At 48.1% G+C, this 24,048-nt stretch overlaps 1 protein-coding gene across 1 annotated transcript in view; it reads left to right on the forward strand.

The window, feature by feature from the left end:
* ARMC4 (armadillo repeat containing 4) overlaps positions 1–24,048 on the forward strand; it is a 445,023-nt gene that overhangs the window by 213,724 nt on the left and 207,251 nt on the right. The window contains 1 exon segment of the mRNA XM_030199274.1: positions 15,971–16,117. Coding sequence (XP_030055134.1) covers positions 15,971–16,117 — 147 coding nt within the window.

Consider the following 24,048-nt stretch of genomic DNA (forward strand, 5'->3'; position numbering starts at 1 on the left):
CCACAGTAAAGTGAGTTCAAATATGTCCTAGCTGTGTTGTAAAATCAATATTAGTATTAGTACTAGTATTTAACTAGTATAGGCTTAACTGCAGTGGCGTAGCCAGACTGCAAATTTTGGATGGACCTGAACCTAAAGTGGGTGGGCACAAAATTTTCTCTCTACCCCTCTTCCCCAGCAAAATTTAGTCACACTAATCAGATGCATTTGTCACACAGGGGTAAAGTGCTGCTTTTCAGTGCATCAGGTTTCAGAAAATAATTTATTTAATAGCCTAACACCCTTTTCAATGAGCTTTCAGAGGCCAAAACCTCCTGCCTCAGGTCAGTATAATCATAGGAGCCAACTTTTCAAAATTATTGGGGGTGCTAAGCCCAATGGAAATGACCCCTCCCTGGACACATACAAGGAATTTTCTCAATATTGGGGGTGCTCAAGCACCCACAGAGTCGGCTCCAATGAGTATAATGCTGTTATGGTATCCTCTCCTGACCTAAGGAAGGAAGTATTGGTCTCTGAAACTTTATTAACACAGCTACCATATTACTTTATCCTAAATTAAAAATAAAATTATTTTCTTTACCTTTGTTGTATGGCCATTTACTTTTTTTCATTGTGTTGCTCCCAGTCTCTAGATTCTGCATCCCTTCGTCTTTCTCTTGCCAGGGTTTCCTGTCCATTTATCACCTATGGCTTTTCATCTTTTCCTCACCCTTGTTCTCCACATGCCCCTTCCTCTTATTCTCCAGTCTTTCCCTACTCTGTCCTCTTCCTCTTTCCATCCAGCAGCTCCCCTCTTTCTCTCCCCATCCTTCCAGTGCCTCCCCTCTTTCTTTTGCATCCAGCATCTCCTTTTTCTCCCTACCCTTCCATCCAGTGTCTTCCCTCTTTCTCTCCTCATCCTTCCACCCATCTACCCTCTCTCCTGATCCTTCCATCTAGTGTCTCTATCTCCCCTCTCCTTCTATCCAGTGTCTCTCTATCTCTCTACCCTTTTCTGTTCAGTCTCCCCTCTCTCTCTCCACATCCTTCCAGTCTCTCCCCTTTCTCTCTGCATCCTTTCATCCATCTCCACTCTTTCTTTCCCTATCCTCCCATGTCCAGCAGCTCTCTCCCTTCCCTCTAGTCCCTTCTTCCTCTTCCTCCCTTGTCCAGCAGCTCTCCAGCCCCTTCCTCCTCTCCCTCCCATGTCCAGTAGCTCTCTCCCTTCCCGCCAGTCCCTTCTTCCTCTCCCTCCCATGTCCCAGCAGCTCTCTCCTTTCCCTCCAGTCCCAGCAGCTCTCTCCCTCCCATGTCCCAGTAACTCTCTTCCTTCCCTCCAGTCCCTTCTTCCTCTCCCTCCCATGCCCCAGCAGCTCTCTCTCCCGTCCCTCCAGCCCCTTCCTCCTCTCCCTCCCATGTCCCACTCCCAGCAGCTCAGCCACTTTCCCTCCAGGCCCGCCCATCCACATCCTTCGCATGCTGTCGCTGCCCCTTTGTCCCGCGGAGGCAGCATTCAGCGTTTCCTTCCTGCCCTGTCTTCTCCCCAGGCTCCGCTGCATCGGTCCCTGCAAGTGAAATCCTTCTCCTTTTCGCCCGTTGCACTGCGCTGCCATACACACAGGCAGCTTCGCTCCCCCCTGCCATGTTCATCCAGTCCTAAACAGGAAGTGCATCAGAGAGGGCCAGATGGACGCGGCAGGGAGGAACGAAGCTGCCTGTGTGAATGGCAGCGCAGCTTGACGGGTGAAAAGGAGAATGCACTTGCAGCGGAGCTTGGGGAAGACAGGGCAGGATGGATGGAAACACTGAACGCTGCCTCCGCGGGACAAATGGGCAGCGACAGCGCGTGAAGGATGTTGATGGGAGGGCCTGGAGGGAAAATGGCTGGGCCTGGGCCCATCCTGGCCCCTGCTTAAATGTGTAAATCTGAAATCTTTTGGTGGCCATCATAGCTTTTTCTTATTCACATTGTGGCCCTTTATATGAAAATGGTTGGATACCACTGACCTAGGAGATTTAGCAGGTTACAGCCCACACTCCACTTTCAGCATAGACTTGTGATTTTGCCTATTTTCATCTGCACCACATTTGCCAGCAAGCTGTTATTAATGAGTAAAAAAATCAATTTGTAAATACATTGCATGTGACAATGAAAAATAAGGTGTACTCTGCGTTGGTGTGATGGAACATCCACCAAAGATCCACTAGTCTGTTAGAAAGTATGGAAGTTAGTACTTTCCAGGATCTCATTGTTTGACATGGTACTCTAGAAGGCCTGTCCAACATAGGGTATACTGCCATCTTAAAGTCACCACTTATTACTCTTCCCATCTTCTTAGATCTTTCCGTGGCATTTGATTTAATTGACCATTCTCTTCTTTTGTCCCATCTGTCTTATTTAGATATATCTGGTACTGTTTTGACTTGGTTTAATTCTTTTTTTAATGGATCATTTGTTTAAAGTACATACTGCTTCTGAAAGATCAACAACTAAACAACTCTATTCCAGTGTCCCTCAGGGATCTATTTTATCAACTACACTGTTCAACCTCTTTCTGAGCCCTTTGACCACACTTATACAAGAGGCTGGGGGAGGGCTTGTCAAGATGGCGGTGTGACTGGACGGTTTGTGAGACACTGCTACTCAGCTGGAATTAATGAATAATTCTTTACCTTTCAAAATTATGCCTCATACCAAATGGAAAGGGACGGTGAGGTTAGTGCCCCCGCCTTCCTCAACTTTGTCTCCGATCCAGCTGAGTTTGGAGCGCTTCTTCGCCAGGACCTCCCAAGTATTGAGGGAGCAGATCTCATAGTAAGGGAATCTGGAGAAGCGGAGCCCTTACGGGTAAATGAGACATCCCTCTTCTCTCCTTCGACGTCGCTGATTCCTCTGTCCCCAGTGTTAGCAGCTTCGCTAGAGGGAACCTGGAACGCCACCGGAAGTGTGACGGAGGTGGAACCCAGCAGGGGACTAGCGTCGCTACAGAAGTCGCTGAGGTCTGAGGCCCAAGAATCGCTTAGAGCTTCAGAGAAAATTCCGGAGGTTAATCTAGAAAGGATCTGGCTGATGTTAATCAAAATGGATTCAACCTTGCAGAAATCTTCAGGTGAAGTAAATCTTTTTATACTAAATTTGAAGATGTAAAAAATACAGTGGACTCAATTAAAGAGGAATTAGCCATGCGAGTTACACAGCTGCAGAAAGATGTTGAACATTTTCAAGAATTTAAAGTTGCTGTAGCTAAAGATAATCTGGATATTCGTAGAAAAATTGATCAGATAGAGAATTTCAACAGACGTTTGAATCTGCGCCTTCTGAATTTTCCCAAGCTCTCTGGGACTAGTCCACTGGAACTATTCAGAAGATGCTTAACAGAAAACTTAAAGATACCACTGGAAGCTATCCAATAAATAAGATTTTCTATTTACCTAGTAGCCCCAGGGGGGAAGAAGGAGAAATAAGGGGCACACAAAATGGGAACTTTGATGTGAATAATATATCTGCCATACTAGAACAGTCTTTGGAAAATGTAACAGAGAGGGCTACACTCTTAGAGGCATATTTTCAAAGCACTTTGGGAGGCTAGGTTCCATAGGTTTCTATGGAACTTTGGGAGGCTAAGTGCTTTGAATTAGATTGAATTAGTCTCCTTTATTTTCGAACAGGATCTTAATTCTGTCCTGAGACTTTATTTTAAGAACACCAATTCTCATTTTGGAGGTGGGAAAATATGGATATACCCTGATGTAACAAAGTTGACCCAGCAGGAAAGCCATTTTGGCAATGAAACCAAGGACGGTGGAAGTGGGGGGATCCTTTTTTCTCGCCTACCCTTGTAAATGTATTCTCCGAGGACAAGCAGGCTGCTTGTTCTCACTGATGGGTGACGTCCACGGCAGCCCCTCCAATCGGAATCTTCACTAGCAAAAGCCTTTGCTAGCCCTCGCGCGCCGATGCGCACCGCGCATGCGCGGCCGTCTTCCCGCCCGAAACCGGCTCGTGCCGGCCAGTCTTCTTTTGTCCGCGCTCGGTACGGTCGTGTTTCGCCGTTCATGCCCCGGAAAGTTGACCTCGCGCGTCGTTTTCGACTCGTTTCTTCTGAGAAAGTGTGAAAGTGTTTCGGGAAGGCCTTTTTCCGTTTTTTCCTTTCCCTTATTTCGAGCTTTTCGCTCCGGTAAGTTTTCTTTCGTCGTCGGGGTAGGCCTTAGTTAGGCCTCGGTCGAAATTTTCTTCTCCCTATTTTTGTGGTGCCAATTTTCGCCATTTCGAGTTTTGATCTCGCCGGCGTGATTTTTCCGCCCATGACATCGAAGCCTTCCAGCGGCTTCAAGAAGTGCACCCAGTGCGCCCGGGTAATCTCGCTCACTGACAGGCACACGTCGTGTCTTCAGTGTCTGGGGGCTGGGCACCGCCCTCAGGCCTGTAGTCTGTGTTCCCTTTTGCAAAAGCGGACTCAGGTAGCGAGGTTAGCCCAGTGGAACATTTTGTTCTCGGGCTCTTTGTCGGCATCGGCACCGGGGGTATCGAGTGCATCGACGTCTTCAGCGTCCAGACCTTCATCCTCGGCTGCCAGTGTATCGAGGCATCGACCCTCTGCATCGGCGCTGAGACATCGGACGACTGTATCGACGTCGGTGGTACCGGGACCTCGTCTGCTGATGTCGTCGGATGGTGGTGCTTCGTCTGGAGTGCAGGTGAGGGCTGTCCATTCCCCTGCTGGTGGCGGTGAGCCTTCGGGTGGGTCTCCCCCTACCCTGAGGGCTCCTGCGGTACAGCCCCCCCGAGACCGACCTTCTTCGGCCTCGGCCCCGAGGAAGAGACGGCTGGATTCTACGTCCTCCTCGTCGGTGCCGGGAAGCTCCGGTGACGTGCTTCGTTCCAAAAAATCGAAGAAGCATCGTCACCGGTCCCCTTCCCGTGTCGGCACCGAGAGCTCTGGGTCGCCGAGGGACTCGGCACCCAGCAGGCATCGGCAACGAGAGGACCGCTCACCCTCTGTCCAAGAGGTGTCGATGCGCTCCACTCTGGACAGCCCGGAACAGCCTCCACGCCCGGAACAGAATCTGACATCGACGCCTGCATCGACCTCCATGCCTTTTTCTGCAGCCGCTCTGAACGAGAGCCTCCGGGCCGTTCTCCCAGAGATCCTGGGAGAGCTGTTGCGCCCTACCCCTCCGGTACCGGTGGTGCTTGCGCCACTGGTACCGTCGAGCATGGCGCCGGCTGGTCCATCGCCCGGGGTGAGGTCTCCGGCGTCGACTGCGGTCGCCTCCCAGGAAGGCTCCCCAACTACGTCGACGGAGGGAGCTTCGCCGGTGCGGGCGAGGGAGTCTACCTCTCGACGCCCCCACCGTGGCCGTGGTTCCACGGAGTCGAGCCGGGCACGGTTGCAGACACAGGTTTGTGAACTTGTGTCTGACACCGAGGGTGAGGCCTCGTGGGAAGACGAAGGAGACATCAGATATTTCTCTGACGAGGAGTCTGAGGGTCTTCCTTCTGATCCCACTCCCTCTCCTGAAAGACAGCTTTCTCCTCCCGAGAGTCTGTCTTTCGCTTCCTTTGTCCGGGAGATGTCTACGGCCATCCCCTTCCCGGTGGTTGTGGAGGACGAGCCCAGGGCTGAAATGTTTGAGCTCCTGGTCTATCCTTCTCCACCTAAGGAAGCGTCCACAGTACCCATGCATCATGTCCTAAAAAAGACATTGCTGGCGAACTGGACCAAGCCTTTAACTAACCCCCACATTCCCAAGAAGATTGAGTCCCAGTACCGGATCCATGGGGACCCAGAGCTGATGCGCACTCAGTTGCCTCACGACTCTGAAGTTGTGGATTTGGCCCTAAAGAAGGCCAAGAGTTCTAGGGAGCATGCTTCGGCGCCCCTGGGCAAGGACTCTAGAACCTTGGACTCCTTTGGGAGGAAGGCCTACCATTCTTCTATGCTCGTGGCCAAAATTCAGTCTTACCAGCTCTACACGAGCATACACATGCGGAACAATGTGCGGCAGTTGGCGGGCTTGGTGGATGCGCTCCCCCCTGAGCAAGCCAAGCCATTTCAGGAGGTGGTCAGGCAGCTGAAGGCGTGCAGAAAATTCCTGGCCAGAGGGGTGTATGACACTTTTGATGTTGCGTCCAGGGCCGCTGCTCAAGGTGTGGTGATGCGCAGACTCTCATGGCTGCGTGCCTCTGACCTGGAGAATAGAATCCAGCAGCGGATTGCGGACTCGCCTTGCCGTGCGGATAACATTTTTGGAGAAAAAGTCGAGCAGGTGGTAGAGCAGCTCCACCAGCGGGACACCGCATTCGACAAGTTCTCCCGCCGGCAGCCTTCAGCCTCTACCTCTACAGGTAGAAGATTTTTTGGGGGAAGGAAGACTGTTCCCTACTCTTCTGGCAAGCGTAGGTACAATCCTCCTTCTCGACAGCCTGCGGCCCAGGCTAAGCCCCAGCGCGCTCGCTCTCATCAGCAGCGTGCGCCTCAGCAAGGCCCCTCGGCTCCCCAGCAAAAGCAAGGGACGAGCTTTTGACTGGCTCCAGCAGAGCATAGCCGACATCCAAGTGTCAGCGTCGGGCGACCTGCCAGTCGGAGGGAGGTTGAAAGCTTTTCACCAAAGGTGGCCTCTCATAACCTCCGATCAGTGGGTTCTCCAAATAGTCCGGCAAGGATACACCCTCAATTTGGCTTCAAAACCTCCAAATTGTCCACCGGGAGCTCAGTCTTACAGCTTCCAGCACAAGCAGGTACTTGCAGAGGAACTCTCCGCCCTTCTCAGCGCCAATGCGGTCGAGCCCGTGCCATCCGGGCAAGAAGGGCTGGGATTCTATTCCAGGTACTTCCTTGTGGAAAAGAAAACAGGGGGGATGCGTCCCATCCTAGACCTAAGGGCCCTGAACAAACATCTGGTCAAAGAAAAGTTCAGGATGCTTTCCCTGGGCACCCTTCTTCCCATGATTCAGGAAAACGATTGGCTATGCTCTCTGGACTTGAAGGACGCCTACACTCACATCCCGATACTGCCAGCTCACAGACAGTATCTGCGATTTCAGCTGGGCACACGTCACTTCCAATACTGTGTGCTACCCTTTGGGCTCGCCTCTGCGCCCAGGGTGTTCACGAAGTGCTTGGCTGTAGTAGCAGCGGCACTTCGCAGGCTGGGGGTGCACGTGTTCCCATATCTCGACGATTGGCTGGTGAAGAACACATCCGAGGCAGGAGCCCTGCAGTCCATGCAGATGACTATTCGCCTCCTGGAGCTACTGGGGTTTGTGATAAATTATCCAAAGTCCCATCTTCTCCCAGTGCAGAAACTCGAATTCATAGGAGCCCTGCTGGATTCTCGGATGGCTCGCGCCTATCTCCCAGAGGCGAGAGCCAACAACTTGTTGTCCCTCGTCTCGCGGGTGCGAGTGTCACAGCAGATCACAGCTCGGCAGATGTTGAGATTGCTGGGCCACATGGTCTCCACAGTCCATGTGACTCCCATGGCCCGCCTTCACATGAGATCTGCTCAATGGACCCTAGCTTCCCAGTGGTTTCAGGCTGCTGGGGATCTAGAAGACATGATCCACCTGTCCACGAGTTTTCTCAAATCCCTGTATTGGTGGACGATTTGGTCCAATTTGACTCTGGGACGTCCTTTCCAAATTCCTCAGCCACAAAAAGTGCTGACCACGGATGCGTCTCTCCTGGGATGGGGAGCTCATGTCGATGGGCTACACACCCAAGGAAGCTGGTCCCTCCAGGAACGCGATCTGCAGATCAATCTTCTGGAGTTGCGAGCGATCTGGAACGCTCTGAAGGCTTTCAGAGATCGGCTGTCCCACCAAATTATCCAAATTCAGACAGACAACCAGGTTGCCATGTACTACGTCAACAAGCAGGGGGGCACCGGATCTCGCCCCCTGTGTCAGGAAGCCATTAGCATGTGGCTCTGGGCTCGCCGTCACGGCATGGTGCGCCAAGCCACATATCTGGCAGGCGTAAACAACAGTCTGGCCGACAGGTTGAGCAGGATTATGCAACCTCACAAGTGGTCGCTCAATTCCCGTGTAGTGCGACAGATCTTCCAGGTGTGGGGCACCCCCTTGGTAGACCTCTTCGCATCTCGAGCCAACCACAAAGTCCCTCAGTTCTGTTCCAGGCTTCAGGCCCACGGCAGACTGGCATCGGATGCCTTCCTCCTGGATTGGGGGGAGGGTCTGCTGTATGCTTATCCTCCCATACCTCTGGTGGGGAAGACTTTGTTGAAACTCAAGCAAGACCGAGGCACCATGATTCTGATTGCTCCTTTTTGGCCGCGTCAGATCTGGTTCCCTCTTCTTCTGGAGTTGTCCTCCGAAGAACCGTGGAGATTGGAGTGTTTTCCGACCCTCATCACACAGGACGAAGGGGCGCTTCTGCATCCCAACCTCCAGTCCCTGGCTCTCACGGCCTGGATGTTGAGAGCGTAGACTTTGCCTCTTTGGGTCTGTCAGAGGGTGTCTCCCGCATCTTGCTTGCTTCCAGGAAAGATTCCACTAAGAGGAGTTACTTCTTTCTGTGGAGGAGGTTTGCCGTCTGGTGTGACAGCAAGGCCCTAGATCCTCGCTCTTGTCCTACACAGACCCTGCTTGAATACCTTCTGCACTTGTCTGAGTCTGGTCTCAAGACCAACTCTGTAAGGGTTCACCTTAGTGCAATCAGTGCATACCATTACCGTGTGGAAGGTAAGCCAATCTCAGGACAGCCTTTAGTTGTTCGCTTCATGAGAGGTTTGCTTTTGTCAAAGCCCCCTGTCAAGCCTCCTACAGTGTCATGGGATCTCAATGTCGTTCTCACCCAGCTGATGAAACCTCCTTTTGAGCCACTGAATTCCTGCCATCTGAAGTACTTGACCTGGAAGGTCATTTTCTTGGTGGCAGTTACTTCAGCTCGTAGAGTCAGTGAGCTTCAGGCCCTGGTAGCCCAGGCCCCTTACACCAAATTTCATCATAACAGAGTAGTCCTCCGCACTCACCCTAAGTTTCTGCCAAAGGTTGTGTCGGAGTTCCATCTGAACCAGTCAATTGTCTTGCCAACATTCTTTCCCCGTCCTCATTCCTGCCCTGCTGAACATCAGCTGCACACATTGGACTGCAAAAGAGCATTGGCCTTCTATCTGGAGCGGACACAGCCCAACAGACAGTCCGCCCAATTGTTTGTTTCTTTTGATCCCAACAGGAGGGGAGTGGCTGTAGGAAAACGCACCATATCCAATTGGCTAGCAGATTGCATTTCCTTCACTTACGCCCAGGCTGGGCTGGCTCTTGAGGGTCATGTCACGGCTCATAATGTTAGAGCCATGGCAGCGTCGGTAGCCCACTTGAAGTCAGCCACTATTGAAGAGATTTGCAAAGCTGCGACGTGGTCATCTGTCCACACATTCACATCTCATTACTGCCTGCAGCAGGATACCCGACACGACAGTCGGTTTGGGCAGTCAGTGCTTCAGAATCTGTTCGGGGTTTAGAATCCAACTCCACCCCCCTAGGCCCATGTTTGTTCTGTTCCAGGCTGCACTCTCAGTTAGTTGGTAAATTTTTTAGGTCAATCTCAGTTATGTCCTCGCCGTTGCGAGGCCCAATTGACCATGGTTGTTGTTTTGAGTGAGCCTGGGGGCTAGGGATACCCCATCAGTGAGAACAAGCAGCCTGCTTGTCCTCGGAGAAAGCGAATGCTACATACCTGTAGAAGGTATTCTCCGAGGACAGCAGGCTGATTGTTCTCACAAACCCGTCCGCCTCCCCTTTGGAGTTGTGTCTTCCCTAGTCTTTGTCTTGCTACATATGAGACTGGCCCGTACGAGCCGGTTTCGGGCGGGAAGACGGCCGCGCATGCGCGGTGCGCATCGGCGCGCGAGGGCTAGCAAAGGCTTTTGCTAGTGAAGATTCCGATTGGAGGGGCTGCCGTGGACGTCACCCATCAGTGAGAACAATCAGCCTGCTGTCCTCGGAGAATACCTTCTACAGGTATGTAGCATTCGCTTTGTTCGGTTGGGTCAGATGAAATATGTTTTCTTTTCTCCTGATCAACTGAAATCCTTTCTAGATTTAAAACAGCGAAAATAATGTCTGTTTAAATTGTGTTGGAGGATTGCACGTAGCCTTAATTAAGTTATAATTATTTTTCTTTGTAATCTTCTCTAATTCATTAATGCCCTCACTCAGTGTGTGGTCTAAGAAAGCGGAATAATTGTGGTCTAAAAGTGAACTAATATTCTTTGATTTTTCTCTTTTGTACTTATTTTCATTTTACTTTTCTTGTATCTTAATATTACCTTGCTGTATTTCAGTTGACAAGTGTACTCTTGTTAAAAGAATTTAAAATCAATAAAAATAAAATAAACAAGAGGCTGGAATTTCTTTCCATATCTATGCTGATGACATTTTAATTCTTTTTCACACTGATTTTGTCAATCCAGACATTTCACCCCTGAATTGTGATAAGACTGTAGCCTGCTGACTTCTGGCCATCTTCCTTACCCAGACGACATCTTATCTTTGTTTAGTACATCAGTATTTCCAGAATATACTTTTCGTTATCTCGGTGTCATTCTAGACTCTCATTTGACTTTTGCTTCATACATTTCTGCTGTTTGCAAGTCTGGTTTTCTCATATTAAGACAATTACAGTCTATTAGAGCTTTCTTTACTCATGACGCTTTTCATTCATTCTTGGGGGCCCTTTTACTAAGCTGTGTAGGTGCCTATGCACGCCCAACGTGTGCCAATTCGGAACTACCGCCCAGCTACCATGTGGCCCTGGCAGTAATTTCATTTTTTATGTGCCCACTACGTGCACTGGAAAATATATTATATTTTTGGGTATGCATCGCTAACCGGGCAGTAATTGGCATTGTACGTGCATTGACAATTACTGCCGGTTAATGCGTGAGACCTTACCGCTAAGTGGTGGTGTTAAGGTCTCAGGCCCAAAATGGATACGCACCAATTTTCATTTTGCCACATGTCCATTTCGGCCCCCCCCCAAAAAAAGCCTTTTTTGCAGGTGCGCTGAAAAATGGACTTGCACGCGTCCAATACACATGTCTACACTAAGGCAGGCCACTTTTCCGCACACCTTAATAAAGGACCCCTTGGTCTCTCTTTTCACCACCAGGCTGGGTTATTGTAATATCAGTTACCTTGAGGTATCCAGCCATGTGCTTAAGAGATTACAAATGTTACAAAACATTGCTATGCTGCTCCTTCCATGCAATTTACAAAAAATGGATCACATTAGTTATGCGTTAAAACAGCATCGCTAGATAACGGTCACATTCCATATTACCTTTAAGCTTTTATTACTGACTTTTAAAGCATATCGGTTAGGTTCCCCTGTTTATTTGTCATCTCTTACGATGTACAAAAAAAAACAGAGGAAAACTATCTTCACAAAAATCAACAATACACAAAACAGCGAAGATGACTCTAAAAAATGAGGTAAACAAAAATGATGAAAAATGAAGACGGTACTCCGATGGTGAAGATTTAAAAATTTATTAATCATAAAAGATATACAAAATAGGGGAGAACAGGACTCGACACAGCTGTGTTTCGGCCAGCAAGGCCTGCGTCAGGAGCGAATATAAAACAAATCAAATCATAAATATTAAAATGAGAAACAATGTGTCTCCGTTTCGGTGTTGGTTGATCAAGACGTGAAATCTAGCATGATCACCCGGATGAGTTATGCTTATCCATACAGTTTATATAAATACATTCACACTCGTTTTATGCTCTCCACTCCGTTTTTGCTTACAATTATATTGTATTTTGCTATACAAAGGGTGTATATATCGTTACACAACTGAGAATATGTACTTCTTCTAATTTCAGACAACCGGAGACTTGCTTTTAAAGACGCATTCAATTTAATCTAAATCTACGTTTTAATAAGGTGATATTTAATGTTTCTATCATTCATAAAGTTCATAAAAATCTTCCTCATTTCAGTTTTTTATCATTTAATCCATATTTCATTACACTTTCTCTTAGATTTAATATATCCAATGTAAAACAGGGAAAGATAACCGATGTAGTGAGAAGGTAATATATTTTCATGTTGTTTTATTTTATAATTTCATCACTACACACCCCCATGCCACTAATGCTGCATTTGTTTTAATGTAGATAGCAGCTAGAGAAGATTATTATATAAAAAAATTTTTAATATATCAATAAAGGTAAATTGTCTTATGTATCTTACATTTGTGCAAACTTTTTTTTTATTATTTATAGACTGTCTAATTGAAACGTTTTGCATTACTTGTTGCTACATATTTTTTATTTATTATTCTCTTTATACTCATCCACATTTCTTCTGCAATGTATAACGTTATTTCCTGTATTACATTCAATTTGTTTAATTTTCATTACTGTTGCTCATCTGTAAAACTTTTTTAGATATCCAGCCCTTGCTTTATTATTATGGTTTGATACCTAATTTTGATATGAGAAATACTATATTGCTAGACTTCTTTGATGCTGCTAATTATGTTCATCATTTTTATATATCCAGTCCTTGACTTACTATTATGGTTTGATACCCAATTTTGATATGAGAGATACTTTATTGCTAGACCTCTCTGATGCTATTAATTATGTTCATTATAAATGTAGTCCTTTTCTGGTTTCATACAAATATTCTTGTTTCATACTATTTCATTAATCATTTCTAATTGCATATCACTTTCATATATAAATTATGGTTCCATATTATTTCATTAATCATTATTTTAATTGCATATTATTTTTATCTACTATGCAATCATGTTAATGTACAATCATCATGCTTTTGAAATATTCTCAGGTTCAAAAATATTTTTCGCTTTTCTCTTTGTAATTTTGAATATTTGGTTTCTTGTGTCTTCAGTTGTATATGTTCTGTTAACATTTAAGGGATTTACACAGTTATCAGTCTGTTTTATCAAACATTTTGTTAGTCATACATACTGTTTTCTCATTTTAATATTTATGATTTGATTTGTTTTATATAGACTCCTGACGCTGGCCTTGCTGGCCGAAACACAGCTGTGTCGAGTCCTGTTCTCCCCTATTTTGTATATCTTTTATGATTAATACTTTTTTTAAATCTTCACCATCAGAGTACCATCTTCATTTTTCATCATTTTTGTTTACCTCATTTTTTAGAGTCATCTTCACTGTTTTGTGTATCATCTCTTATGATCCCATATTTACCAACCTGGGTTCTTAGATCTCTAAATGATCATTGTTTTTGCCCAATCCTCGCGCAGCCCAGTTAGAAAGTACACGTCACAGTGCATTTTATTTTAAGGCCCCTGTAGTATGGAATGCCCTCCTTCTGGCCATTAGAGGAGAATTACCTCTCAAACATTTTAAGGGTGCAGTGAAGGCCTGGATTTTTGAACAGACATTTACAAATTGACTGACTGGTGTGATCAAAATTGAGTAGCACTATCTGTGATATGTTTTCTACTATCTCTTTGTTTATACTGAGTGGTCACAATCTATACCATCTCTAAATGGAGTTCCTTTTCTACATGTCTCATTTTTAACATTGTCCCTTAATTCTAAATTAAGCATTCCTCTGATTTTGATGCTTGGAACACCAAAGTGATGTCAGGATGATTCTTTACTAATATAACTCCATTGCGCTTGCCCATTGCTGGGGAAAAGACTGGGTACATAGACCATTTAGTCTTAATCTTCTGGGATTCCCTATACAAAAGATGCATTCCTTGGAGTAATACTATATCTGGAGGAAAATGATTTGCATACAGTAATTCTATATTTTGATGGGATTATCAAAACCTTAACCACCTAATATTCAAAGCGATTTAAGTGGGCAGAAGAAGCTCCTGCCCACTTAAATCACCTGTGGCTGTCTAACTGCTGATATTTAGTAGCACTTAACCAGCTAGTGCTGCTGAATATCGGCACAAAAGGGTGAAGTGGGCAGGTCAGGGACAGCGCAGGGGGGAGTTGGAGAGTTATTAGGGGTAAAGGGTCATGGATTTGATATACTGTCTTTCTGTGGTACAACCAAAGCAGTTTACATTGGTTACATGCAGGTACTATCTCTTGTCCTAGTGGACTCACAATCTAAATTTTTTGTATCTGGGGCAATGGAGGGTTAAATAACTTGTCCAAAGTCACAAGGAGCTGCAGTGGGAATCCAACCCAGTTCCTCAGGTTCTCAGCCCACTGTACTAACCATTAGGCTACTCCTCCACTGCACTCCTCAGGTAATTTTATAAAGGCTTTTTTGCACATAAAGGCCATTTTACACATAAAAGAGCTTTTATAAAACAATGGCAGGGGTTACATATGTAAAAGTGCATGCGGTGGTGAGAAGGCCTGTATTTTTATGCAATCTTAATATAGGAGTGTTCAGGATGGAGTTTGGGTAGAGTCATGATTTACACAAATATTTTATAAAATAACCACATACTTTAAATGTTAACATTTACAACTGCCCCTGAACAGGCATAAATGCTTGCAGTTTCAATCTAGGTGAGATTTCTACTGTTTACCCCAGTATTGTGTCTAAAGATACTTAGGTGCCCATCCTGCTTATAATCGAACGAGAAAAACGCCCAAGTTCCGACCTAAATCGGGAGATGGGCGTTTTTCTCACAAAAACAAATAAAGCGGTATAATCGAAAGCCGAACTTTGGACGCTTTCAACTGCACTCCGTCGCGGATGCGGACAAAGTTGACGGGGGCGTGTCGGAGGCGTGGTGAAGGCGGAACTGGGGCGTGGTTATCACCCGAACAGAGATGGGCGCCTTTCGCCGATAATGGATACGTTTGTAGCTAGAATTTAGGGCACTTTTCCTGGACCCTGTTTTTTCACGAATAAGGCCCCAAAAAGTGCCCTAAATGACCAGATGACCCCCAGAGGGAGTCGGGGATGACCTCCCCTGACTCCCCCAGTGGTCACTAACCCCCTCCCACCACAAAAAAATGATGTTTCACAACTTTTTACTTTCACCCTCAAATGTCATACCCTCCTCCCAAGCAGCAGTATGCAGGTCCCTGGAGCAGTTGTTAGGGGGTGCAGTGGACGTCAGGCAGGTGGACCCAGGCCCATCCCCCCCCTACCTGTTACAATTGTGCTGCTTAATGCTTAGTCGTCCAACCCCCCCAAACTCACTGTACCCACATGTAGGTGCCCCCCTTCACCTCTTAGGGCTATAGTAATGGTGTAGACTTGTGGGCAGTAGGTTTTGAGGGGGATTTGGGGGGCTCAACACCCAAGGGAAGGGTGCTATGCACCTGGGAGCTCTTTTACCTTTTTTTTTGTTTTTGTAAAAGTGCCCCCTAGGGTGCCCGGTTGGTGTCCTGGCATGTGAGGGGGACCAGTGCACTATGAATCCTGGCCCCTCCCACGAACAAATGCCTTGGATTTATTCGTTTTTGAGCTGGGCGATTTCATTTTCCATTATCGCTGAAAAGCAAAAACGCCCAGCTCACACCTTGGCGAATAACACATGGGCGTCTATTTTTTTTGAAAATACGGTTCACTCCGCCCCTTCACGGACCCGTTCTCGGAGATAAACGCCCATGGAGATAGGCGTTTCTGGTCGATTATGCCCCTCCATGTGTCATTTTTAAATAGGCTTAAAATAGGCGCCTACATGGCCTCACGCATAGGCAGCCTGTTATAAGATAAATAGACACAACATACACAACTTTCTAATTTTCTATAACTAAATAGTTAATATTGTAAACATTGAATATCCGAGTCTTTTGTAAGATTGTTCAGAGTATATATGATTCAATATTTAATAAGAACTTCCATATCTAGAGTAAGGAATATTCTTGTTTCCCCTTCCATCATCTTAGGTGTAATAAAAATATGAAATTCACACTTTGATGAGTTCTCATTGGTCCATTTGTAGCATTATACTAAGAATAAAAGAGCACCAGTGTAAAAATTGTATAGTAATAAGGGTCTCACACAGAGATTGATTATCGTTTTAGGGTGGTAACCAGACTGCTACTGTAATTGCCTTGTGCTCAATGAAAGATTTTAACTTGGCTCAGGAAACATGTCAGTGGGCAATCAGAGATGTTGGAGGCCTTGATGTGCTCATTAACTTGCTTGATACTGAAGAAATCAAATGCAAAGTGAGTATTTTTATTTCAGTATGAACATACTTTTTGTGGCACTGAAAAATGTGTTTATCATTAAGTGGTTATGATTCTAAGATTAAAAGAGAACTATGGTGTAGGTTTTTTTTCTGCTTCTAATGGTGCCCCTTACAATAAGACAGGACTGCTCTAATAAACCTGTGATACCTAATTTGATAAGTGGCATCATTTATAAGTTTTCTGTGTCCAGCCTTAATGAATCTGTCAAACTGTAGGGGTCCACACATACTTTATTTTCTCCATAGAAGAGCAGGATGAATCAGCCACATTAATGAGGTGACCTTAACTGACTGTGCTTTTGTGCTAAAGCATTTTCTGAAAAGCTCTGAAAAAGCCAAGGCTTTTCTGGGCATGCACAGAACTTTGCACACAGCTGCTTCGGCATGGGACTTCCTCAATCTATTTTTTTGCATAGTGATGCTGGCCTTTTTTTTTTTCTTCCTCTCTGCCATCTTCAGCACAGGTTTCTCTTCACATTATGGGTATCCTAAGCTTCTCCAAAAACCTGGTAATTTTCTTAATTAGTTTACTGGTTTATATTAGATTTTATAGTTTATTTTATCATTTGTTACTTGGCCGTGAAGATTGTTTTTGTTGGGGGGGGAGGGGTGTTGGGTTTGGGGGAGGGTTGGATAATGTTGGTAGACAGCCTGTTTTCAGTAACCTCAACCTGCCCACTTTTTTCTACAAATATTTCTCATTTTGCCTTAGCTATTTTCCTTCCAGTGACTGAAATGAAGGCTAGTATCTTCAAATGTTGCTCTGTGGATTATCACGAGGCCAGAACATGATATCCTTGTGTGTTTATCTGTTCATGTTTTCCACACATGGCCATCAAGTTCAGTGTCAGACTAGGAATCTCTGCAGTCATCAGCTACTAACAATGTTTGATAAAATGCTGATTTATTTACATGAATGCTTGAATATAAGTAGAACTTAGATTACACTTACTGCCAGCACAAAAGAATAGGTAACTAAGAACAAGACTACAAACATTCACAACTGAGGAAGGCTTTAATCGAGCCCATAAATCCAGTCCAGGGTTTAAGTTAATGTCAGTCTTCCTTTTCACACACAATAATTTGATAATTCTTCACTTTATGATCAGCTTCAGACTAATGTGTCAACATAACACCTTGAAATCAGAGCTCATGCGTCTGCACCAGGATCCATCCAACTATTTGACCTCTTAGCCTTCTAAATGTTAGGAATGCCTTCCTGGCATCCCAGCACCCTTTTTAATTTTCTAGGGGTCAGTCTCTCTCATCAGGGGCATAGCCATGTAGCAGGCTATCAGCTGCCTAATATATTTCTTTGTGAACTAATATGTGGCTCTAATCATATCTCTGAACTGAGCAAAGTTCAGTTCAGAACCAGTTGTCACTTTTTGTTCTACCATTCCATCATTTGAGAGTTCAGGGAATCATTACTGTAAAAGAGTTGTAGCTATAGTCCATCAGCTGTGTGGTACCAGAAAACCTAGGAGTGCCCTACTTGGCAATGAGATTGGAATGCAGGATTAGAAAGCTCTCACTGCTTTAGTGTTGTGGTTTCTTAGACTTACAATCAACTCTGAGGAAACCATTCCAATATTGAAAGAAGACCATGAAGCATTTACTCTGATCTCTGTCAGTGTGTTAATCTGAGAGCAGGGAGAATGAGAAATTGTCATATCCATCTCCAAAATGGCTGTGTCAAGAGCAAAGCTCATCTTCCCTTTTAGAGTGGTAGCTGTGACAATTTTCTATTTTTCAATTATCAACTGTTATTAGTTCTCCCTTGGAGGACCCTAATAGCCAAAGAGTTATGAGGCCATAATTCTAGAACTGATGCCTTCAGCTCCATTCTTAGAATATGATTCTAAATCTGAATAGTCCTTGTAATCCAAACATAGATCTGAAGGATTTGATCTAATCTGAAGATTATTTTCCTGATCTCAGGCTAGTGGGTGCATCCTCTTGAAAGGGCCTGTACATTTAATTTGGATGTAACATCATAAAAGTTCCAGTGATCTGTGCTGTCTGAATTATCCTTGCTATGCAGAGTTCATTCAATGTCAGTGTTTTCTTTTCTGGTCTCTGTAGATTGGCCAGCCAGTAGGAAGAGGCTGTCTGCATTTTGCAGCAGCAATTTTCTCTATCCCCCTAGCACTCAGCAGATAGACAAGTTAACTTGGAGCTATTCCATTTCATCATGCTGATCAGTCCATAGACTGGTGGGTTGTGTCCATCTACCAGCAGGTGGAGATAGAGAGCAATCCTTTTGCCTCCCTATATGTGGTCATGTGCTGCTGGAAACTCCTCAGTATGTTCTCTATCTCAGCAGGTGGTGGTCACACACAGCAGCAGCTCTGGCTAGGTCTCCAAGCCTAATTTTTAGGTTTTGTTGAGTACCTGGGGTTGAGGGCTCTTCTTGAGCAAGTGCAAACCTGGTGGCGCCAGGTCCCTCCTTTTCTCCCCCCTCCCGCTGGCTCCGTTAAAAAAAAAAAAAAAAAATTTTGGACGTCCTTAAGGGCGTTTATTTCGACGTTTATTTAAATGTTTATTGCAGCTACTCATTGGGACATCAGGTCGTTACAGCTCGGAGTGAGAAGCAGGTAATTTTTACCTTTTTATAGCGGGCAGGGGGTTCCCCGATCGATCTCCACGTGGCCTATGGCGTCGGAGGGCGAGGGCACGAAGAATCGCTCCCCGGACCGCGTGTGCGCTGTTAGCGGGGATGCGGGGGTCTTAAAGTCTGATTCGCCCTTGTTGGGTGTCAGTTCGGAGGCCGGTCAGTGTCCCGGGTCTTCCTCTGGTGCGGCGGTTTTTCCCGCCATAAACGCCCATCCCCCGCTGCTCGCCTCCGCCATCTTGGCCGGCCACGCTGCTCGGACGGCTTCTTCTTGGGCCACCCTTGAGCTGGGAGACGTTAATGCCATGGCCGCCCTTGATTTGGGCGACGGCAAAAAAGCGGCTAAAGTTAAGCGCCGTTCTTCCCGCGCGGCTCCTTCTCGGAGTGTCGCGCCGGACGCCATCTTGGATGCGCAGCATGTTTCTCCCCCACTCTTGCGAGCGCCGGTTGAGGGTGCGTCTAGGGCTGTGGCCCAGGCTGCTGAAGTGCACAGTCTGGGGGGTTTCTCCCCCGAGTTTATTTTGCTGCTGCATCAGGCCTTTCTTATGCAAAACGCTGCCCCTTCTCCCTTGTCCGATAAAGGGGTTGAGGCCCACGGAAGTAAACGCCCTCGGGTGGATTCCCAGGCCTTAGAGGACTCTGTTTCCTCTGATGTAGATGAGGGCAGCGTATCTGAGTTCTCCCAACGGTCCTTTGGGGATTCATTGGAGGAGACGGATTCCCGCTCGGATGGAGCGGATGACCCCTCTGCAGCACAGATCTTTCGCTCAGAGGATTTGCCCAACCTGTTACTGCAGGCCATGAGCATTTTGAAGATTTCCTCTCCAGAGGACGTCTCTCCCTCAGCCCCTGTTGGCTCCGCCATTATGCTGGGGACGAAGTGCCCGCCTAGAACCTTCCACGTGCATGATGCCATGCACACCTTAATTTCGGCTCAATGGGATGTCCCGGAAGCGAGCCTTAAAGTGGCTAGGGCTTTGTCCCGCCTCTATCCTTTGCCTGAAAGTGAACGGGAGGCCTTTCTTTGGCCTACCGTGGATTCTTTAATCACTGCGGTGACTAAGAAAACGGCGTTGCCGGTGGAAGGTGGCACGGCCCTAAAGGACGCCCAAGACAGAAGATTGGAGGCGGCCTTAAGGTCGTCCTTTTGAGGCGGGTGCCTTAAGTTTGTAGGCCTCAGTTTGCGGCTCCTACGTGGCCAGGGCGTGCCTGACGATTGTGCAGCGGGCTTCCCTCTCGGATCCTTCCTTGAGGGCTGATTGGCCGGCCCTGGAATCGGGCTTGGCTTATTTGGCAGACTTACTGTATGATGTCTTGAGAGCCTCGGCTAAAGGTATGGCTCAGACAGTCTCTGCACGGCGGTGGCTTTGGCTGAAACATTGGTCTGTGGACCACGCCTCTATGTCCCGCCTGGCTAAGTTGCCTTTTAAAGGCAAGCTGCTCTTTGGGGTCGAGCTGGACAAAATTGTGACCGATCTCGGCACGTCTAAGGGCAAGAGGTTACCAGAGGTCAGGGCTCGGGCTAGTGCTCGCCCCGGTAACTCCAGAGGACGGTTTCAAGAAGCCTGTCAGTACCGCCCGGGCAAGTCGGGCTCCTCTGCCCCCTCTTCCTTCAAGAGGAACTTCTCCCCCAAGCAGCATTCCTTTCGCAGAGACCGCCGTCCCGGAGGTGCGCCCTCCGGTCCTCCCCCAGGGTCTCGCACCCAATGACGGGGTCCTGGTCCATGGCCCAGTGCAGGTTGGAGGACGCCTGTCCTCGTTTCTGGGCGAGTGGACCAGGATAACTTCAGACGCTTGGGTGCTGGAAGTCATCAGAGACGGCTACAAGCTAGAGTTCTGCCGACCCTTAAGAGACGGGTTTGTACTCTCTCCCTGCAAGTCTCCGGTCAAAGCTGTGGCAGTGCAGCAGACCTTGGACAATCTGATCCGCCTGGGCGCGGTCGTTCCGGTGCCAGAAAATCAGCTTGGCAAGGGACGTTACTCCATTTACTTTGTGCTACCAAAGAAAGGAGGTTCTGTACGGCCTATCCTCGACCTCAAAGGGGTCAATCGGGCCTTGAAAGTTCGGCACTTTTGCATGGAGACTCTCCGCTCTGTTATAGCGGCAGTGAAGGCAGGGGAGTTCCTGGCATCCTTGGACATCAAGGAAGCGTACTTGCATATTCCCATCTGGCCTCCTCATCAACGCTTTCTGCGTTTTGCAGTCCTGGGCCGACACTTCCAGTTCAGAGCCCTCCCGTTCGGGTTGGCTACTGCTCCGCGGACCTTCTCCAAAGTAATGGTGGTCATCGCGGCCTTCCTGCGAAAGGAAGGAGTACAAATCCATCCTTATCTGGACGACTGGTTGATCCGAGCCCCCTCTTATGCAGAGTGCGGCAAAGCTGTGGACCAGGTGATTGCTCTTTTGAGCTCCCTGGGGTGGATCATCAACTGGGAGAAAAGCCAGCTGCGCCCGACTCAGTCCCTGGAGTATCTGGGAGTTCGATTCGACACCCAAGTGGGCAGAGTGTTCCTGCCGGACAATCGGATTGTCAAACTTCAGGCTCAGGTGGACCAGTTCCTAGTAGCCTCTCCGCTTCGGGCTTGGGACTATGTGCAGCTGTTGGGCTCTATGATGGCCACGATGGAAGTAGTGCCCTGGGCCAGGGCTCATATGAGACCACTACAACTCTCTCTGCTGCAGCGCTGGACTCCGGTGTCGGAGGATTATACTGTGCGCCTTCCCTTGGACCCAGCAGTGCGCAAGGCGCTGAGCTGGTGGATGAAGACAGATAAGTTGTCTGACGGGCTGGGGAGCCCACTGCATGGGAAGGACAGCGCAGGGGCTCTGGTCTCCTGCAGAGGCAAAGTGGTCTATCAACCTCCTGGAACTCAGAGCCATTCGGTTGGCGCTTTTGGAGTTCCTCCCGGTACTGGCGTTGAAGCCAGTACGGGTCCTGTCGGACAATGCCACGGCTGTGGCCTATGTCAACCGCCAGGGAGGTACCAAGAGCGCCCCTCTAGCCAAGGAAGCCATGAATCTATGCCAGTGGGCGGAAGCAAGCCTGGAACAGCTGTCAGTGGCCCACATTGCCGGAGTCATGAATGTCAAGGCGGACTTTCTCAGTCGCCATACCTTGGATCTCGGAGAGCGGCAGTTATCGGCTCAGGCATTCTTGGACATCACGAAGCGCTGGGGCCAGCCGAGCCTAGATCTGATGGCGTCATCGGCCAATTGCCAAGTGCCGCGCTTTTTCAGCAGAGGACGGGACCCTCGATCTCTGGGAGTAGATGCTCTTCTCCAACAGTGGCCGACACAAGAGCTTCTCTATGTGTTCCCGGCCTGGCCCATGTTGGGCAGGGTACTAGACCGGGTGGCAAAGCATCCGGGCCGGATAATCCTGATGGGTCCAGACTGGCCCAGACGTCCCTGGTATGCGGACTTGATCAGGCTCTCAGTGGACGACCCTCTGCGACTGCCAGTGGAGCAGGACCTGTTGCATCAGGGTCCCGTAGTGATGGAGGATCCCTCCCCCTTTGGTCTTACGGCCTGGCTATTGAGCGGCAGCGTCTGAGGAAGAAGGGCTTCTCAGACAAGGTCATCGCCACTATGCTGAGAGCGAGGAAGCGCTCTACTTCTACTGCTTACGCCAGGGTTTGGCGTACCTTTGCAGCGTGGTGTGCAGCAGGCTCACTTTCTCCCTTCACTGCTTCGATTTCTTCAGTGCTGGCGTTCCTGCAAGAAGGTCTGGAGAAAGGCCTGTCGCTCAGTTCCCTTAAAGTCCAGGTAGCGGCTCTGACTTGCTTCAGGGGCCGCCTGAAGGGTGCTTCCCTGGCTTCGCAGCCAGATGTGGTACGTTTTCTCAAGGGAGTTAATCACCTGCGCCCTCCTCCGCGCTCAGTGGTGCCTGCGTGGAATCTCAACCTGGTGCTAAGAGCCTTGCAGAAGCCGCCTTTTGAACCCTTGTCAAGGGCATCTCTGAAAGACCTGACGTTGAAAGCAGTCTTTTTGGTGGCTATCACTTCAGCCAGAAGAGTTTCCGAGCTCCAGGCACTCTCATGTCGAGAGCCTTTTCTGCAGTTCACTGAGGCAGGAGTGACTATTCGCACAGTGCCTTCCTTCCTGCCCAAGATTGTTTCTCGCTTCCATGTGAATCAGCAGCTCTGTCTCCCTTCCTTTCGTAGGGAGGACTTCCCAGAGGAATACTCTGCTCTCAAATATCTGGATGTGAGACGAGTCATCATCAGATACTTGGAAGTGACCAATGATTTCCGGAAATCGGATCATCTGTTTGTCCTGTTTGCAGGTCCTCGTAAGGGTCTGCAGGCTGCTAAGCCTACAGTGGCAAGATGGGTCAAGGAAGCCATTGCAGCGGCTTATGTGGCCGCGGGGAAGGTGCCGCCTATTCAGCTGAAGGCTCACTCCTCTAGAGCTCAGGCGGCCTCGATGGCAGAGGCCGGGTCCGTCTCCTTGGAAGAGATTTGCAAGGCGGCAACTTGGGCATCGGCCCATACCTTCTCCAGGCATTACCGCTTGACTGCGGCTGCTCGGGCGGAGGCCCGGTTTGGAGCTTCAGTGTTGCGGTCAGGGATTTCAATGTCCCGCCCTGGGTGAGTACTGCTTCGGTACATCCCACCAGTCTATGGATTGATCAGCATGATGATATGGAAGGTAGAACAAGTGATATCCTGACAGGTACTGGAAACAGTGAGTTCACAGAAAGGCCACAGAAAAAAAGGTAAAATTATGTATCATACCTGATAATTTTCTTTCCATTAATCATAGCTGATCAATCCATAGCCCCTCCCAGATATCTGTACTGTTTATATTCTGGTTGCATTTCAGATTCAACTTTAGTCTTTAGTTCCTGTTCAGGAGGACTTCGTGTTCAAGTTTTTTCAATTGGATTCTTCAAGAGTTGAGACGAGTTTGTGTTACAGTGAGCTGCTGCATTCCTCTCCCCTCCGTTTTACAGGGCTGGATTGAGACATAAATTCTGCCGGCGCTCCCTCCCGCTTCGTGCGGCTGTAGGGCAGCTTTGTACCCCTCCCGCTTCGGCGGTGTTAGGGTCAGTCAGCTCCTCCCGCGGTTGCGGTTGCAGGATAAGCCAGATCCCCCCGCATCGGCGGGGTGGTGTCCCTCCCCCGCTCCGCGGGGATGAGCTGGACGGATTCCCCTCCCCCACTTGTGTGGGGATGAGCTGGGTTAATTCCCCTCCCCCGTTTCGGCGGTGGTGAGCTGGGCAGAGTGTCCCTTTGTGGGTGTAATTCTCTAAGTGCTGAGTCCTGCGGATGGAGCTTGGATATCGACATAC

Source organism: Microcaecilia unicolor, chromosome 1 (assembly GCF_901765095.1).
Source record: "Microcaecilia unicolor chromosome 1, aMicUni1.1, whole genome shotgun sequence".
NCBI lineage: Eukaryota > Metazoa > Chordata > Amphibia > Gymnophiona > Siphonopidae > Microcaecilia > Microcaecilia unicolor.